Genomic DNA, 20420 nt, shown 5'->3' with positions numbered 1-20420 from the left:
GATCATTTCTTGAAGAAGAGTGCAACATATGATGAGACGAGCACAAAGCTAGGTGGAAAGCTCATGGCAATAATGTTTTGGGACCTTAATAGTTTAATTTATGGAAAATTTATTTAACGTGGGAAAAGCATCAATGCACAGCGTGACTGTGATTTGATACACAATGAAGCAAGAAGAGCGATATGTAGAGAACCAGGAAAGCTGTCCATGGGCATCTTTATTACACGATAGCACTCAAACCTCACACAATAAATGTGACTAATCGAATAGAGATGGGTTGGGAAGTTCTAAGTGATCCCCCCATATAGTCTGGACTTGTCACCTCTTTGGACCAAACGTCTGGGCTGCATCAAGTTTACGGATGATGTAGACGTCAAAGCACATGTCTTGAAATAGCTGCATCTCCATCCCAAAGCGTTACATGCAGATGGCAGCAAGGCACCACCACATCAGTGGGACAGGTTTGTACATGTAGTAAGGGTATACCTTGAGAAATAAGTTTAATTTCCTGTACTTTTTGATTTTCGAGAATAAAAAGTTAAAGTCAACCAAGAACTACCATCACAGTTTATTTCTAACTAACCATGATGTTGCAAATTATTAATTCATTTTGTATGCAGCTTGTGGCTGCTGGATGCATCATTGCTGGGAACGCGACTGTGCCACTGATGCAGTGCCCCCCATTTCCAGTAAACTGGTACTCATTTTTCTGACCTTGGAAGGAAGACAGTCTGAGTCAATCCACCTGGTGTGATGTAACGGCACGAGAGGGGCTCCAACTCAAGACCCTAAGATCTTAAACAAGCCAACTTAACCGTTAAGCCAACACCAGGTTAAAGCTGAATGTCTAAACTCGGTGTTTGCAGCTAAATCTTGTGTCCCAAACCCATCACTATCTCTACCCACTTTACCCAGTCGCACCCAACTGTCCCTGGACTCTGTATCCTTTTCTCCTGACAAGGTGGAGAGCTTGCTTTCAAACCTCGAGTCAGATTCTGCAACCGGTCCAGACGGCATCAGCCCACGTGTCCTCAAAGCCTGCTCTTCTGCTCTTGCTCACCCTCTCTCTGTTCTATTCACCCTCTCATTTTCCCAAGGTCATCTGCCATCTGCTTGGAAATCTGCTAACATCACTGCCCTGCATAAAAAGGTGCAAAAACAGATCCCTGTAACTACAGACCAATCAGCCTTCTCCCAATCATCAGCAAGGTTATGGAATCCATCATCGCTTCAGACATGAAATCCTTCCTCTTCTCCAATGGCTTGATTTCCAATCATCAATTTGGTTTCAGACCAGGTCACTCTACCCTAGATATGCTGCTACTGCTCTCCCATCAATGGATGGAGGTCCTCAATGCCAGACAGGAAATCCGAGCCGTATCCCTGGACATATCACGTGCTTTTGACACAGTCTGGCACCCTGCCCTACTCACCAAACTCTCTGCCCATGGTATTCAAGGCCATCTCCACTCATGGCTCGCAGACTTCCTCTCCTGTCGCAGTCAACGTGTGGCCCTAAATGGAGTTCTTTCATCCCCTCTTCCTGTGCAGGCTGGAGTTCCTCAAGGTAGCGTTCTGGGCCCTGTTCTTTTCTGGTTTTCATCAATGATCTCTCGGACTCTCTGGAAAATCCTCTATTTCTCTTTGCCGATGACTCAACCCTCTGCCGTACCATCTGTCATCCCTCAGACCGGCAAGCAGCAGCTTCTTCGCTCACTGCAGATCTGGATAAAATCACAAACTGGTCCAACACGTGGAACATGTCTTTCAATCCAGACAAATCTCACACTCTCACTATGTCTCTTCGAAAGGACCGTTTACAAAACCCCACCATCCACTTTCTCAACAATCCTCTGGAAGAAGTCTTTTCTTTCAAGCTTCTGGGTCTCACTATCTGCCATGACCTTTCCTGGGAAAGTCACATTTCCAACCTTGCCTCAAAAGCCAGTTGCCGACTGGGAATCCTCCGTCGTGCAAAGTCCTTCCTCGGCCCTCTTGAGCTCCTGACCACTTACAAAGCTTTTGTCCGTAGCCTGATGGAGTACTGCTCTCCCCTCTGGGCTGGTGCTCCTGCCTCCCACCTTTCTCGACTTCACGCTGTCGAAACCAGGGCTTTTAAGATCATTGGCATCTCCCGCAATGAAGCTGAGTCTTTGGGCCTCTCACTCAATCACCGCAGGTTGGTCGGTGGTCTTTCTGTCTTCTACCGACTCCTCTCCAGCCTTGCCCCCCTGCTCTCTCTGCGATTTGTCCCAACCACATTTCCACAGGGCGCTCAAGGTCCGCCAACAACCCCTTCTGGTAAAACTACCAAAATCACGAATCACTGCTCATCTTCACTCTTTCATTCCTCTTTTTCCCGCCTTTGGAATAAACTTCCTCACTCTATTCTTTCCCATTCTTCCCTTCAGGCTTTCAAAACAGCTGTTCACCACCACCTCTTATCTTCCCCCATCCAAATCCTCGATCTTTTCTACCCCGATAATCCACCCAAGCCCACTTCCTTCAATTCTCCTGCTTTCCTTCCTGAAAGTCCCTTTAATGTCCATCTTCCCCTCGCCATGTTCCCCGTCCCATCCCCATCCCTCTCCCTTCCACAGTTCACCTGTGTCTGTTCCCCAATGTTTTGTCCCTTCCACTCCCGCCCCTCTTGTCTCATGCCTCTTGCTGTGAGTTGTGTGTTAGCTCTCATACGAGCCTCGACCAAGGTATACAAAAAAAAAAAAAAAAAAAAAAAAAAAAAAAAAGTTCTTAATGAAATTATTGATAAGAAGGTTGGTGTTCAAAGGGGTATACTTTTGAACCCAAAATATTTTGCATCAGGTTGCCCATTTGCACTTTCCTTCCGAGTGTCACCAAGAATAATAAAAGATGCTTGGTACCTACTTACTACCTCAACTCTTGGAAGCTAACCTAACACAGTGACAGAAACATTTATCCAAATCCCATTGGTGATAGCTCAACATCTTATTACGTATCACTTACCCTCGTCGGAGGATTGCCAACTCATTCATTAAACTCTTCACACGCGCTTGGAGCTGCCTCTCAGACGCCTTCACTTCCGCAAGCTGTGCACACGAAGAGTAGAGGAACAGAGAACATTGCCTTCAGCAAGGAAATGTGAGCTTTACTCCTGCTGTTATTTGATTACATTTGGAATCTCATATCCCTCAGGTACCTGTACAAGAACACATTTTATTCCTCCATTCTGCAATCTTCTGATCATTATATGCTTTATTTACCAAGGATTCCTCAGTGGTTGAGCTGCAAACTGATCCTTGATAACCGTTTCAGCTTATAACCACAACTCCCTTTAAAGCTCTGATGTCTCATATACTCGCTTGCCTCAGCCATGAGGTGCCTCTGCTCCTGGAAGCACTTTCCTCCTGCCTTTTGGCTTTTTTCTCGCTCTTTTTCCAGCTCCTCGTGCATGTCATGCAGTAGTTGTCGCAGAGCACCGTCTTCTTGTTGGTTCTTCTTTCGAGCTTTTCGGCCTTGCTGTCCAAAATTAACACCCTCATTATCATCAACACCATTCTCCATATCAAGCACCTTGTCCTGCTGCAGTTCCTCACATCTACGGAGAGGGAAAAAAAACCCATTTATTTACAGCTGAGAATCTAATATGCTCAGTTAAACATTCATGCCAGCACAATAATGACTGAGACAATGGCTGGAGCTTTACTGTCTGCGCAGGCCTGCGTTCTCCTTGTGTAGTTCCCTAACGAGGGCCAGAAGGGTCGCTGGATCAGGACCACCTCCATACACCAGACCCAGTGGGTAGTGGATCCTATTTGGAAAGAAAAGGAAACAGTCATTGGTTGTCGAAGAGTCTGAACCTGCAGCAGACACGTTTTTATTTTTTTAAATCGTTTTGGCTCATCAGAGGTGCAGATAAAATTTCTTCCCTGTAATGTCTTCCATATTGATTTGATGATCAGTATCTAGGTTATCAGTGTGACCAAAGGCAATATACTTTGAGAACAACAAAAAAAAATGTTATCCAAACTTCCCAGAACTCTCTGAAGCTTGTTATATTCAAACAGAATACTTTTCTTTTTCTTTTTTTGCTCCTAATCTTTTATTGCTTTTCAATAACAGTGGAAAGATAACAGAGAGAGAAAAAAAAAAAATGAGAGAACACAAAACACTATTTAGCATAAGGTACCAATTGTAAGGGAAAATTGGTTAATTGAAAGAAAATTCAGGAGGACAAAAAGAAATAGGGATAGGAAGGAGTTAACACCTGTCAAACTCAACGGAATAGATGAGGATGAGGTATCTTTTGGAGTGCAAAGAAGACGATTTGAATGCTGGAGGCCATGCTGATGCACCCAGCTTAGAGCGATGCAGCACTTCAAGGTCTGCATATGTCAGGAGGTCTAGGCTGACAGAATCACTTGTCTGCAGGAGGAAAAAACAAAATACAATGTGGGTAAGATCTTGGTTGTTCTGCATTGTCTAACACAGGCCTGGGTTATTTACTGTCAAAATATGCAGCTACAAACATGACTTTTGAACGATTCTGATCATCCAATCACTCATCATAAACTTGCAATCATGGTTTGGAGTCGTCTGTCTGTTAGCATGAGATTAGATTTATGTCAAGGCATAAAATGAGGATGTTTTTTGGCAAGCTGATCTTCAACCACAACTCCACATTTTCCACAAACATTTGCCACATGCCCACAGCCGAGTGTAACTTAGCCTGTAATCAGGCAAGCATGCAACCTCATGTAATTTGATTTGGGTTACGCTTTCATCTGATATAGGAAGAAGATAATATTTTGGCAGAGCTCAGATCAAAAGACCTTACTGTAAATATCTAAGAAATATCAAAATCTAAAATCAAAAAAAATGACACCAACTCCAGGATACAAAAACAACAGCACCCAGAAGAACACTGCTGTGCTAAATATTTGCGTTTTGAATCACGCTGATAGGCCGGATCTCCATTCCTTCACCAACATCTACTCGTATACCAAACTCATCCACCAATTTTTGTCATAACCCGTCCACAACCTTTTGAGATATCTTGCTATATATCATTTTTGGTCCAATCTCTCAATGGTGAAGAATCACTTAAAAATTTATAGCACCCAGACCCAGATCCAGATCTTCACCAAAATCGAAGTGATTTGTCCTTGTGACATACCCAACTTGTCCACCAAGTTTCGTCTGAATCTGTCCACAAATTTTGAGATATCTTGCTATGTATCACTTTTAGCCCGATCTCTCAATGGTGAAGAATCACGAAAAACAATTAACAAATCCGGATCTTCACCAAAATTGAATCAGTTCTTCCTTGTCACACACCCAACGTGTCCACCAAGTTTCATCTGAATCTGTCTACAACTTTTAGAGATATCGTGCTATATATCGGTTTCACCCAACCTCTCAATGGTGAAGAATCACTTAAGGCTAAGCGCATGTAAGTGGTTACCACTCTGTTTCAAAAATGTCAAAAAATGAAGATTGTCCCATTGCCTTCTCACTACATTTTCCTGAAAGTGTAAGTCTAACTGAGTTCAGAACAAAAAACCGAATAGCTTAATTACATATATATATATATATATATATATATATATATATATATACATATATATATATATATATATATACATATATATATATATACACATATATATATATATATATATATATCGAAATATGATACTTTGAAGAAGGGGTACCTATTCTGATGGTTTTGCGAGTTTTCAATGAAATTACCTCATTTTTCTTTTTTGGCAAAATAAATGAAGGTCATAGTATGCAACTTATTCTAGCAACTAATCTAATAATCAAAATACCAATTTCTGGGATTATTAAGAAATAATACATACCTATTATTTTATTACTGCTCTATTCAATGACTGTCAGATGCTGAAAAGCACTAAAAGAGAGAAGATTTATCGAACAAATTCTTGGACGTAAATTTTCAATTCAATCAATTCTGGGAGTAATAAAAAGCTCTCTAAATTCTCCAAAACTGTTTTAACTGCCTTCTGAATTAATAAAATATTTTTGAAATACCTGGAAAAATATTTTAAAATTTTTTAAAGAAAATGGATTTTTAAAATCAAATTAAAAAAAGTGTGACGTGCAGTCGGACAAAAATGCAAAATTACTCTAAACCAAAGCCATGCATGTTTTCAATATTTTTTTATACTCTTATATCTATATCACTGTGCCCCATTTGTAAATAAATTTTAGTGAAAATAATCTGATGCACCAAAGAATAAAAGCATTTAAAAATAAAAAAATAAAAAAATAAAAAAAAAAATAAAAAAACTTGACGTGCAGTCGGACATTTGGGTTGGAAAGTTCGGTCAAGCCGCTGTTAAAAGTATCCACCCGGATCAGCTCAATTTTTTTTTACATTGTTTAATTATTGGTAATAAGTTGAATAATTTAAGAATGTAAATTAGAGTTATTGATAAACTAGTCATTTTGTTAGGAGATCTCATAGTCCCAGGCTCTAAAAGGGCAATAAAACAAGAAAAAAAAAATAAAAATATGCCAGAATGTGCATATATCATGTGAATCCACCACTGACCGACACAAATGCTGATTTTCTCAGATGGTGGGTGACAACCCTTTGATTCCGATGAGAAATTTCATATAGAATGTTTTATATGTTGTATTTTTGCATGGTCTAATATATGTCATATTTTAAGGTGAAATAAGAAAAAAGGCCAATACTGGGCATGTATATTCAATAAAAATCCTGTAGATTCAGTAATATACATCATAGACCCATGAACCTATATATTTTAAGGACTTATGGAACACTGTCTGTGCAATGAACCAAATTTCATGACCAGTAGTAGTCTTTGTGACTTTCAAAAATGCCACTCAAGTCAGGGTATGCCCTAAAATAGGGGTGGTAACCAGTTACATGCGCTTAGCCTTAAACAATTCTCGAAGTCAGATCCGGATTCGGATCTTCACAAAAATCTAATAATTTCGTCTTTGTCACACACCCAACCTGTCCACAAAACTTCATCCAGATCTATCCACAACTTTTGGAGATATCCTATACACAGACACAGAAAGGGGTGAAAACATAACCTCCTTCACGTTCGGTGGCAGAGGTAAATATCCTGCTACATATCGTTTTTGGCCCTCTCAATGGTGAAGAATCACTATAAAAATTAAATAATTATATTGTATCCGGATCCAGATTTTCACCAAAATTGAATCAATTTGTCCTTGCCAAACATCCAACCTGTTCACCAAGTTTCCTCTGAATCCAACCACAATTTTTTGAGGTATCCTGTTATGGATCGGTTTACCCCTTTCTCTCAATGGTGAAGATCACTTAAAAAATTATCAGATCCGGATCCTGATTCAGATCTTCACCAAAATCGAATCAATTCTTCCTTGTCACACACCCAACATGTCAACCAAGTTTCGTTGAAATCCGTCCCCCCTTTTTGAGATATCCTGCACACAAACAGACAAAGGGGTGAAAACATAACCTCCTTCACCTTCGGTGGTGGAGGTAGTAATAAATGGAAGGGGCTGGTAAATGATGACAACTATAATCATTTATGGAGGTATGTCGCTGTAGATCTGTTCAAGATTAGGATTTAGCCAGAAACTATTGTTGTTTCAAGGTTGGTTACATAATCCCTGTTATGTGATGGAAAGAGCTGGCAGGATAGCAAAGAGGTACGCACACGCATATCTGAGCTGTGTAGCCTGGGTGTCCGAGCTGTGTAGCCTGGGTTAAAATCTCGACTCGGCTATAAACTGTTATCCTGGTGTTTCGCATGCAAACCGATTCATTAATATGTGCCATTCCCCTCCGATGAACATTGCATTGTCCTTTCTGCCAGCATTAGTTATTGGATGTGAAACAAAATCCCATGGTGCCTTTCACAAAGATTAGGAGAGTTATCTCAGGCACCATGACCAAATTTACAAATTTCTGCCAGGAAGTGTCGGGCACAGCCACGCCGTCAGCAGATGGTCCAACGATCGCGTCAATTCAAAATTTAATCTCAGTGCAATATATGTTTGCCAACGGTGACGTGGTGTGGGAAAGCAAAAACTTTCCAAAAAAGTTTCTCAAGTTCAAGAGCTTGGACAATGTACATTACACAGACAGTATTAGTCTCTATATAATGGAGGGAAAGAACTGTACGTTGGATGCATGATGAATGTTGTATGTTTCATCTACTCCTCCAAGAGGATCTGACTCTAACCAAAGTCAGAGTAGTTTCTGTGTAGTTTCATTGCATGTGTAGTTTCTGAGAAGAAAGCAAATACCTATTTTGGGGTGCACTTCCTGTAGACCACCTTTGGGACAGATTTTTTTTTTGACGTTATCAACAAAATTTGGAACATATGGTGGAGAACGTTGTGGTAAAGTTTCATTGAAATCTGATGTGTGGTTTCAGAGAGTAAGTTGCAATAATTTGTAGACGGACGGATGGACTGATGGACGGATTGCGTGCCATCCCATTAGCTCCCTGGAACGACGTTCCAGGTGAGCTAAAAATCAAGCAGCACAATACTGTAAAACACAATATTATTGCGGACCCAGGGTCGGGGGCTAAGACCACGAGGGGTGAACTAACTCGGGTTCCCACCGGACTCGCAGGCCGCTGCACACAAATAACTTTGACACGGAGGGTCGCGAACACCAATAACTACCACGTGACTTAGGGTCCTCTGTCTTATACCATTTATCTAAAAGGTCACGTGATCTAATTACTGGGGAACATGCTCTCGGTACGCACTTGCTTAAACTGGATCACCTTAAGAAATCAGATTCAGCCGAGCGGAACTGACAAGCATGCACAGGCTATGAAACAGATTGTTGGGGAATAACGTCCCGGCTAAGTTAGAGTGTGGGCCATGCTGGACCAATGGAAGAAAACATGAAAACGAGCTGGGAACATTTCTATATAACACATTTATTTAATGAAGAAGAGAGGAAAGGTATGTGGCACAGTGAATGGGGTTTTATTTTAAGTACAGCAGGGGATAGCAAGGGATTTGTGGGGTGCAGCAAAAGACAACTTACACAGAGGACATGGAGGATTATCCAGACTACCTTCTACAATCTTACTTAATGCAAGACAGGCACCATATATCACACACACACACACACACACACACACACACACACACACACACACACACACACACACACACACACACACACACACACACACACACACACACACACACAGTTAGATAGCCCAGAAAGAGAGAAAAAGGTGAGGATAAGTTTGGCGTCAAGAAAAAGGCATCCATTAAATTGTTTGTTGAATGGCATGCGTGCTTGGTGTATATGACGGCTCAAAGGAAAGGGTTCGAATGGAGGTCGGAGTAAGGATTGAAGATAATATATATATATATATATATATATATATATATATATATATATATATATATATATATATATATATATATATATATATATATATATATATATATATATATATATTAGACCTTACTACGAGTCCCACATAACGCAATTCGTCCCGTTTACCCACTACACATGAGGGAAGGACAAACTACACGAATACTAGTGAAGTAACTACCTGAGGATCACTATTGTTGGGTGCCATTGTCTTTGAGGGATGCGGTTTTACAGAACTGCAACAATATTATACGGAGTGATACAGAACTAGCATTAAGTTTTGGATCCACATATGGCAAGTATAAATCCTAAAACACAAAGGTATCATGTGATTCGGAAAGAAGCTACAACGGCACTTGGTGGCGCGCATACCTCCACTAGGCTGAACAGTTTATGTTTTGTATCCCACTGATAGGTCGGATCTGCATCTGGACCTGAACCAACATCAAATCAGTTTGTTATTGTCACCTAACCAACTCATCCACCTAGTTTTGTCATAACTCATCCATAACCTTTTGAAATATGCAATAACGTTTTTGGCCTCCATCTCTCGATAGTGAAGAATCACTTAAAAAAATTAAAAAAATTCTCCTTTCCAGATTGGGATCTTCACCAGAATCGAATCAATTTGTCCTCGTCACAAACCCAACCTGTCCATCAAGGTTCGTCCGAATCCATCCACAACTTTTTTTTGAGAGTGCCGTTCTCGTTGGTATTGTAATCGCCATAGTGTTGTCTAATCTGGGTTAATTTCCCAGATTAGTTGATTTCCTGTCTAATCTGACTCTAAACTGTGATCCAGGTGCTCAAGAAAACATGTCGTTGCATCACAAGGCAAGCTGCCTTTTCAGAAAAGACGAAGTACCATTCTTTCAGAGTATCAGTGAGTACCATCCCAAATGGGATTACGAGTGTGTGAACATTCCATGATGTCAGTTTAAAAATGATGTCAGCCACGTTGTGCAGGTATGCAAACCAAAATTCCTGCCTTCGGGTTCCCACTGGGAAATCAGTGTATTCCTTGCCTGAGAAGCATTTTCTTTCCAAAGAAAAGAATGCACTCAACGACAAAAGCTCTGCAAAAGTGAAGGAATAATATACACTTCAATATTAACGGAAGCTCAGGAATAATTTAACTTATAGATGGGCCAGATCAGACATCGAATTGTACACAAGTACATTTTCACATCACTAATTTCAACTGAATGCAAATTGAGCAATCATCAATCTCCTTAATTTGAATAAAACAAAACTTACCTTGTTTATAGCAGACTCAAGCATGCTGCAAAACACAGGGAACTGCTTGAAGTTGCCCGTCTTATGGGTTAGATCTTCAATATCTGCCAACAGCAAACAGGTAGCAGGTCAGGGGAAGGCAAAGCAAGGGAAGCGTAAGCAGGTTGATTTTGGTATCAAATGGTCATCTAATATTTCTATATGTTGCCATATACCTATGGGTGTAGTTTGCAATGCTCCGACAGTGAATATCTTCATAATAACAGCTCAGAAGGGCAGTGTTGAGCGATTAGCTATTCTTTTTAACCTCCCAAATGGTTAATCATACAGGCTAACTTCACCACGGAAGTGAATGAGTACCACCTTGTTTATAATGAAACATTTTATTGCAGGCATACAAGAACAAAGAGTAAATGGCACAGAATAATAAATAAATAAATGTGAATCACTCGTGCTATGGACTATGAGGGGAAGTTAAAAGGCAAGAGGGATGGATAAGATCAAACGGGATTGGAAGGATTAAAAGAGTAAAAAATAAGATAATTCCAGCCTGATAATAGGGTGCTTGGAGGGAATTTGGATATGAGGGAGAGCCAAGAAGAGCAGATAGGGAGGATGGAGGTGGGGACTGTAAGAGGAGGGGGCTGTTTCAGCTGACTCGCACTGTGGCGAATAAAGAGCTTTTGACACAGTGGAAGAGCCTTTGGAGGCATCAGCAGCTGAAAGAGTAGCATAGTGGGGCCAAGTAGGGAAGCCCTGAGGGCTTTTGAGGAACATGAACCACTTTGAGCCTCATGCAAGAACAAGTGCCCATAACTGTGCCTCACTACAGCCACATGCCATGACTTGATCTTCATTGTAATGCCATGACTCACCCATCAGGTCAAATTTCTCCAACCGTCATTGACCAGTCACTTAAGTTGTCTCTTCTCATACTCTATCTCATTATCTTTTTTACCCCCCCCAATAACCCCAACTAACCAAATTATTATTCACAGGTTTCTGTTTCTGTTTCCAACTCCCTTTCTCCTCTCCTCTCCTATTTAGTCATTCCCTTGTTTTATACCTCTCGTGACGATGTCGCCAGTAGCATTATGTCTTTGGGTAGTCTGTCCATCCGCCCGTATGCATGTAGATGCGAATTTTCCCTGTTTTCTCTGCAAACGCTTATCAGATTTACACGAAATTTTGATCATAGATGCAACTGATCATGCAGAAGTTTTTGATGATAATTATGACGTCATAGGTCACGTGGGGTGGCAGCCACATTGTAAAAACGGGAAAACTTTGGACTTCTCCGAAACCGCAAGGATGAAAAAAATTGAAACTTTGCACCTTGGCAACTACTCTGCATGGGGAATAAGACAAATTTGACTATGACATCATCGGTGAAGTGAACGCTGCATTCGATCAGGATGAAAATTTGTGAGGTTCATTAAACACAGAAAAAATTATGACATCATCCATCACGTGGTTTGGCAGCCATATTGTTAAAAAAAAATTTCCAAGGAAAAAAAAATTCTGCAGAACCGCTTTACAGATCAATGTGAAACTGCACACAAATGATCAACTATCCATACTGAATAAAGTTTGATAATTATGATGTCATAGGTCATATGGTCTGGAAGCCATCTTGGATTTACCTGAAAACCTTCAAAAATCTTCTTCTCCAGAACGGCTGGACAGATTGAGAGGAAACTTCACAGACATGTCCTCCATGACTTGCGGATGTTAGGATGACAAAGAATAATTGACGTCATGTGGTTTGGTGGCCATATTGGATTGAAGAAAATATTAAATAATGTTTTCTCTGGAACCACATATCCAATCAGGTCAGGTCAGGTCAGGTATGGGAGCATGCGCCAGAGCAGTGCGTCGCTGCGTCCATATTCCACCAGTACTACAGTGGCCTCCGTCTGGCCATTCCCCAGGCAGATACCTGGCCCATCCCCATCTCCTTGAGATGCCGAGCAACCCACTGCAACCACGAGGCATGTGGTCGGCCCGATCGAAGTAAAATTTACCAAGCATCATCAAACCATATACCTGCACACAGTGTGGAAATTATGATATCATAGGTCATGTGATGTGGCAGCCATATTGGATAGAAAAATGAACCTTATCCAATCAAAACTAAACTTCACACACGTGATCCTCTTCCAAATCTTGGACAGAGTACAAATTTTCAATGCCATTGGTTACGTGGTTTGGTCAATTTTCAATGCCATCACTGTGGTAATGGTTCAATCGGGACTGTGGTAACGGTTCACGGCAAATTACAGGGAGATACGGGCCGGTACATGTTCACTTTAGTGGTGGACATGTCCAAACAGGGAGTGGTGTCTCCTTGCAATATCTAGAGGGATTAGGTCAAGTCGAGTGATCACAAATGGTCCCATATGAGACTCAGTCACACAATCAAACCCCAAGGCTGTGGCATTGACATCACATATGAAAAGCTGGCAGGGTGTCTTGGTCCTTTTTCAGAAGTGTCCAGGTCTCACAGCCATAGAGGAGAACAGCAAGGACGCATCTATCTACTATACTAAAAAATAGAATATGTTTGTATGTGTGCGTTTGTTTGTTCGTCCTTTATAGGCGGCCGAACCGTTGGATGGAATGAGATGAAACTTGGCATGAGTGATCCTTGGGACATGAGAACAGACATGGGGGATCAAGTTCAAGGTCAAAGGTCACGGGGTCAAGGGGTCAAGGTCACCGGGTAACTTCAATTTCTCAATTTCATCCGATCGAGACGGGACCAACGCCATTCGACAGATAATCAAAATTAAATGACAGTTAATTGACCACATTCACTTCTGCCTTCCGGTTTTCGAGTTATGACATCATAAATTGACTAAAACGTCAATTTTTCATGTTTGTTTGTCCTTTATAGATGGCCAAACCGTTGGATAGAATGAGATGAAACTTGGCATAGGTGATCCTTGGGAACGGACATAAGGGGATCAAGGTCAAGGTCAAAGGTCACGGGGTCAAGGTCACCGGATAACGTCCATTTCTCAATTTCATCCGATCGAGACGGGACCAATGCCATTCAACAGATAACTGTACCCGCCCATGGGCGGGTACTTTGCTAGTATATTACTAAAACTCTCATCTTGTATATATGCATGTATGTATGCATGTTCCTGAAATACAGCCAAAATGGTACACGATAGAAAAAAATTTTTTGGCTCACCCTACTCACCATTCCCCTGCGGTGTGCAGTATCAAGTTTCGTTAAAATCGGGCAACAAAAAAATTATTCAAAAATCAATTCCCGATTCAGTCAAGTTCTCTTCGGGAGAATTTGATCCATGCAAACAACCTCAGTGGTGTAGTTTGCTGGAGCCATCTTCTTTTTCTTTTTCTTTTTAATGATTTTTTTTATCAACCGCTGTCAACGGGAACCCAACAGGTTCACGGGTTCACGGGTCGTCCAGTGTTCTATAAATGCGGAGTTTCATGGAAAACAAAAGCCATGGTGTGTGAAATCCGAAGACTCCAAATATCAGTAGCAGGCTTGTCCGAAGCTAGAATACCTGGAAGTAGACATGAGCAAGTGGGCAATTACACTCTCATTCATTCGGGAGAGTCGCAGCACACCATGGAGTATCCCTCTTATTGGCAAGAGATATGGGCCGCACATTGATGCCATGGCACATAATATAGATCAGTTTTAATTATTTAAGGATTCTGCAGCGATCTTTAATTTCACCACACACTCCTAAAACTGTTAAGAACAAACCACCAGAAAAAATCATTCATACACCACCTTGAGATGGAGTAATGCAAAGGTAACATTAACATCGAAACACTCCAACAAGGATTAAAAGTTTGACCCTCTGATGTTCGTCACTTTGGAGTTTCGGTCGGATTCATAAACTTGAGACCTCACAACCAGGTTGTGTTCCACTTTGGTTTTTAAATACTTGACATGCTGCTTCTGATAACCCACAATGTAATTATTTATTATTTTTTTGTATCCAGCATTGAGGCTTGGAGAAGAGCTATCACACAGAACAGAGGATCAGGATGTAACAGAATGAAAACAATAGGAAGGAGGGAGGCGGTGGGGGGTGGGAAGGGGAAGTACACATTATCAGGGTGAATACAGCCACAAACTCTTGATCACAGAAATGGAAGGAAAAAAAATGGAAACTTGGAAGATGGGCATTTGGGGAGAGTTAATGGGGGTAGAAAAAGATCATGGTTGCGGATAGGGGATGATCTGAGATGGTGGTGAGCAGCCGTCTTGAAGAAGGAGACTGAGAAAATTTATTCCACAGGTTTGGGGGGGGGGGGAGGAGGGGAAGAAGAACGAATGAGTGGAGGTGAGCAGTGATCCAGGATTTTGGAAGTTTCACCAGAAGGGGTTTATGGTGGACCATGTGCGCCCTGCCGAAACCTGAGGGGTACAGAGCACGGAAAGAGCAGAGGGTGCAAAACCAGAAAGGATGCGTTGGAAGACAGAGAGAAACCACCAACCTGTCTGCAATGGGAAAGTGATAGACCCAAAGACTCAGCTTCATCACAGGAGATTCCAATGATCCATCGTTTCTGTCGAAGTTGATTTCCTCTTTAAGCATTTGTAATTGTTGTGAATGAATAAAGACTCACTCACAAAATATGAATTGAACAGAATGCCATCGGTGAAATGCTGCAGTTGAGAGGATTCCATTGTAAACATGATTATCCATGTATTCTGTTACATTTGCTTTCTAGAAAACATACATCTGCCTTCAATTGATATCGATTTGTGATTTTGATCTTCTTGCGTATGGCAGCTCAGCTGCCGGGGTAGCTATCATTTCTTGGAAGCGCGACTGTGTCGCTGATGCAGTGCCCTCTATCAGTACACACTGGTACTCATTTTGCCGACCTCGGAAGGATGATAGGCTGAGTCAACCCCATGGTGTATCAATTCAGCAGCCAACGGGGCTTGAACTCAGGAACCAAGAATCCCAAGCCGCCACCCTAACCACCAAACCAACACCAGGCTCTGTGATTTTGATTAAAACGACGTAACAACCTGGAAATGTTGCAGAAGTTCCAGGAAGACTCAAGTATATCAATTAGTACATGAATAAACATAACTCGAGATATTTATCATTTTGTTCACAAATTTAATGTATATATATATTGCATGGCTTTTGTGTTGCGCATCACTCGGAATGTCAGAATGTAACGTTGTTCTTTATCAACGCCGAGAATGTGCCGCAGTAATGATTCACTCCCTTGATCTGTGTAACTGGTCCGTACCTGCAAACCCTGTTGGACCTTGAAGGGGCTGTCTTGGTCTTTTCTGATTGGCTGTACTTGGGCTTTGCCGACTGGAACCAACATTGTTTCGATTCTGTTTCACTCCTTTCCCAGTAGCAGAAAGTAGTTATTTTGATTTCAAACTTTGGGGAAAGTTACTCTTCCCCAGATGAAAGGCTATTTCTCTTTTATCCTGCTTCTTCAATCATTCCCCCCCACTCGTCTCTGCTTTGATATATATTGTTACGTCTGGGGGGGGGGGGGGTATGCATGTAAAGGGTAATTAGGATGTTTAATTAGGTATGCCATGCTGTTCGAGTTTACCAGGATCTCGATGTAATAAGTAGCAATTCAGTGGTGATAAGTTGTCTAGTAAATGTCCATTTCTTCAAGGGGGAAATGATAATTGTCACGTAATTAGATAGGGAGACGGGTTAGGGTAGGTGTGTCTGCGTAAACCCTTTTAGTATTCCCTGGAGGCTTGCTGTGACGTAACAGGACAGTGCTGCGGATGACTCCGCCCCTTGATCACGATTGGCGGAAGGCGACGGCGGAGGGCCAATAAAACGGCTCGATTGGAAGTGACGAGGACTCGAGTATAAAACGGTTCTGTTTGGGAAAAGAAGGGGAGGAAGTCATAAAAAGAAAGCGTCTGGTCGAGGCTGGGGTCTCGGAGCATGCTCTCTCGTTGCGCTGGTTCGTTCCTTGATTCGTCGTGTCTCGTGGCCTAGCTGTGCCTCGTGCCTCACCTCGGTTGGCTCTGGAGTTCTGCTGGCTCGGAGTACAGGACCGAACGGCGGGCGGACCTGCCTCCCTCTCCTGCTCGCATATTGGTGCCAGAACTGGCTCCCTGGCGGCTGTGAGCGGTCTTGGGCCTACACCAGGAGGTCGACACCACCAGGAACAGCACCACGGTGTCTCCTGCCCCTGACGAGCGCAACGCCGGCTCGTCCGGCGACAATCCAGGGACTGTTGCATCGACACCACGGGCAAGCCTGACCACCAGCTACGTTTTGTGTGTGTGTGTGTGTGTGTGTGTGTACCTGGCGCCTTAGAGGGTTTGAGATTTGTATATCCATTGGAATTGTTTGTGTTTTCCCCACGCCCGAACCCACACCACCATCCCGTCGAATCGCCCCGGATCCCTCCTCTTGCCGAGTCTTATTATTATTTCTGGTTAGAGAAATAAACATTATTAACTCAGTGAAAAGCGACTCGTGCCACCTTCCTCGTCCCGTTTGCTGTAGAGCGATTAAAACCGCCATCTTTGGGTTATAAAAAAATAAACCGCCTCCATTGTTTCGGCTCATTCTATGTTGGCGGGACTGTTCAAGTCCCGTGGACGTCACAATATATATATATATATATATATATATATATATATATATATATATATATATATATATATATATATATATATATATATATATATATATTGTTGCGAATTCGCGCCCACCGGCGTGCGATCGTCCACGCAACTCGAATCGCGGCATGTCGCCCACCGGACGGACAATTCAGTCGTGGCCCTCTTGGAACAACGCCGGGAGCTAGTCACGGGTGGGCCTTTCGACCTCACCACAATCGTGCCAATCGGCCCACCCGCGTAGGATAGGGTTGTTCACCAAACTCGACCTACCTAAGTACCTACGCGGATGGTTAATCGGGCGATCGTACCTTGTCGCAGGTCGACTTCGGACACGAACCACTTAAGCGGTTCATTCCGTACTGCAGAGATAACTGAGCGGAGTTATCGTCGACCTCGACGGTTCAGATTAGTTACCGGGAACTTACACCCACTACCAATCTCTTACGCGATGCAGGATGGAGAGTCAACAAAAAGAAAGGAGACGAAGCAGAGCGGGAACAGTTCAACAAGCAAGCATTTTATTGCGCGACACACGGACACAAAGCAAGCACGTATATTCAGTCACAGTAATAATAATAAAAGGGCACGTATTCAAGCACAGAAAAAAAACAGTAAGAGAGATACTACCAACTAAGACCGACACACGGCAACACGTACGCAGTTTTACTTAACAGACGGCGCCACCACAAGCATTTACACAAAAAGCAAAGGAAAAAGAAAGCCACCCTCATAGGCGAGGAGGCAGACAGGTCCGTAGACCAAATGTACGTGGATCCTGGGAGGATCGGCCAGGTCCACGCGACCGAGGAGGTCTTACCTGCGTCCTCGTGACGCGATGGCGGGCAAGCCGCAATGTTCGCGCTGCTGCGCCCCGACTCCGTGCCCTGGCGTGGTCGGCGAGTCCTCTCCGACGTGCTCCGCGCGAGCGGTCCCGTGGGCACCACGTTTAGGGTGGGGTGGACGGGGGCCCCCCTCGGCACTATCTCAGCACGAATGGGGGGGCGGAATCGTTGATGCTCAGGGAGAGGGGTATGGCTGGCTGGCCTGGATCTCGCAACAAGTCAAGCGACCCCCACACCGCAACCTCGTCACCGTCCGCCGTCTTCCCTGCAACTCCTCCACAACTTCTCTCCAAGCTCAACTCACCCTCTCTACTCCCGCCGCACGAGTCGCTTTGCGATCGTCTCTTTATCGGTCTCAGGAGGAGCGGATATGCAAATATGCGGATCAAAACGCGATTGGAGGCGGGGCCACGCCACCCTCTGTTCAGCCATTGGTCGGGCAAAAAGGGGCGTCAACCTCCCTTGATCCGCATATTTGCATAAACGGACTTCACATACACGTGCTTGGAGGCGGGGCCAAGCCGCCTCGCGTTCGCCCATTGGACGGAGGGAAGTGGGCGTGAAGCATTTTGGATCCGAATTTTCCCCTCGGAAAGGCCGCCATTCGCGCTCGCGGCTCGGTGCGTTTGGCACCAATCGCCGAACGGGCCCGAGACAGCCCGACGTTCAGTGTTCACAGGTGGTGCGGTTGTTGGTTGTGAAGGAGAAAGGCGAAGGTGGTGGAGGGTTTTCTGTAGTGGTTTGGTGGTTGGCGGGCGTCGTTTGGGAATGGCGGTGAAGCGATGTTTGCGGGATGGAGTTGTGAAGGTAAAGGTAGTGGCCGTTTGCGTTGTTGGCGGCTTAATGGTCGAAAATAACAATAGAGAAAGAAAAAATGGCTAACTGAAGGATCGCAGCCCGAATGGATCACATAAATTCCCTCTATAGAACGGGTGTGGGCTAACTACACATGGACTTAGAGATATCTCACCTGAGGACTCTTTATGAAAAAAAGAAAAAAAAACCCGCGACCTTGGCATTATCAGCACCAGGCTTGACAAAACATTGTCCTCTTCCGTGCTGCAGCAGTTGCGAGGGGATGCAGAAGCATCTGCTGGTGATCAATGTCATCACTGCTGCTTGCACGTGGTCATGGAGGCGTGGGCCGGACACGAGAAGGATTGACAGACTGAGAGCTCTTTCACGATTCTGTGGGTTGTGGTGCATGGCCGTTCTTAGTTGGTGGAGCGATCCGTCTGGTTGATTCCGATAACGAGCGAGACTCCGACACGCTAACTAGTTCCGCGACCCCGGTGTGGCCGGCGGACTAACTTCTTAGAGGGACGAGCGGCTGCAAGCCGTGCGAGATGGAGCAAACTGTGTGAGACCCCCTCCACTCGATCTGTGGGTGGTGGCATATCGTTACACTGAGTCTTTGTTCGAGCCTTTGCTTTAGGTGTGAAATTCGATTCATATGCAGATTCAAGAGGACGAGATAGAAATGTGATTGGTATTTGTCACGTGATCACACGCGAGTCTGAGATGCAATGCTGTTTAGTGTATGTGTTGAAGCCATGACAGAGTAATGCAAACTGTGGGTTTTGCCTGTCAGAGTTTTTTTTCCTTTTTCTTCCCACTGGATGTGGAGAGAACTTCCTGTTCCTCGTTCCTTGGTGTTTGTGGCGCACCCTCTCGACTGAATCTGTTTAAAGTGAAGTCCATTTAGGAAAAAGTGTTGAAGTTTTATTTTACAACCATCGGGATTTTGAATAAATTGTGAAATAACAATTGTGAATGTGGATATACTGTATGTGATTTAAATGTAGAAACGTGATTTGGAATGATTTTAATGATTTGATGATGTTTAGCACGTGGGGCAATTCACAGATAATAGATGATTCCCTCGGATGGACGTTGAAATATTGTTTTATTCGTCTGCGAATGTTGAGGTTACCTGAACTTGTGCTGGGAAGGCAATGGCAAACAACCCAGTGTAACCATTTGATCGATTCAGTCAAGGTAAATTCATGATTTAATTGGATAGATGCTGAAGATTAAATTTTTCATTTATGGATTTTAAAAGGAAATATTTTGTTTTGACCAAAAAGTTGTTTAAGAGAGTTTGGATGTTTATTAGTCTGAAGTTTAAGATGCTTTTCTAAGACTGGGATAAAGATTGTGGAGGGTGAAGTTGCATGTGTAGACAGAGTGTTTGAGCTGAAATTTAAACGATATTCGCCTGATAACAGATTTGACAAGTGATTTGACAATTTTTGAACAACTGTTTAAAATGATTTATTTGTTTTGATAAAAGAAAATGGATTCGTAATTGAGAAGGTCAGAGGAAGTGATAGATGGT

General features: G+C 43.1%; 1 protein-coding gene across 5 annotated transcripts in view; it reads right to left on the bottom strand.

The window, feature by feature from the left end:
• Positions 1-20420, bottom strand: part of CCDC61 (coiled-coil domain containing 61) — a 73434-nt gene that overhangs the window by 17045 nt on the left and 35969 nt on the right. For 4 of the 5 annotated variants that reach the window (XR_015057262.1, XR_015057263.1, XM_085877399.1 and 1 more), the window contains exons 2-6: positions 10634-10716; positions 4247-4404; positions 3686-3790; positions 3346-3577; positions 2986-3068 (exon numbers count right to left, since the gene is read on the bottom strand). Coding sequence is in view for 3 of the 5 variants with exons in the window: in XM_085877398.1 (XP_085733524.1) it covers positions 2986-3068; positions 3346-3577; positions 3686-3790; positions 4247-4404; positions 10634-10716 (661 nt within the window). In the remaining 2 variants the exon portion in view is untranslated. Of the gene's footprint in view, positions 1-2985; positions 3069-3345; positions 3578-3685; positions 3791-4246; positions 4405-10633; positions 10717-18057; positions 19471-20420 lie in introns of those variants that run through there. The other variant, XM_085877400.1, reaches the window with a different exon arrangement.

This window comes from Eptatretus burgeri, chromosome 4 (genome assembly GCF_056783735.1).
Source record: "Eptatretus burgeri isolate ZD-2024b chromosome 4, Ebu_testis_v1, whole genome shotgun sequence".
Classification (NCBI taxonomy): domain Eukaryota; kingdom Metazoa; phylum Chordata; class Myxini; order Myxiniformes; family Myxinidae; genus Eptatretus; species Eptatretus burgeri.
This window is presented reverse-complemented; position numbering and strand designations above follow the sequence as displayed.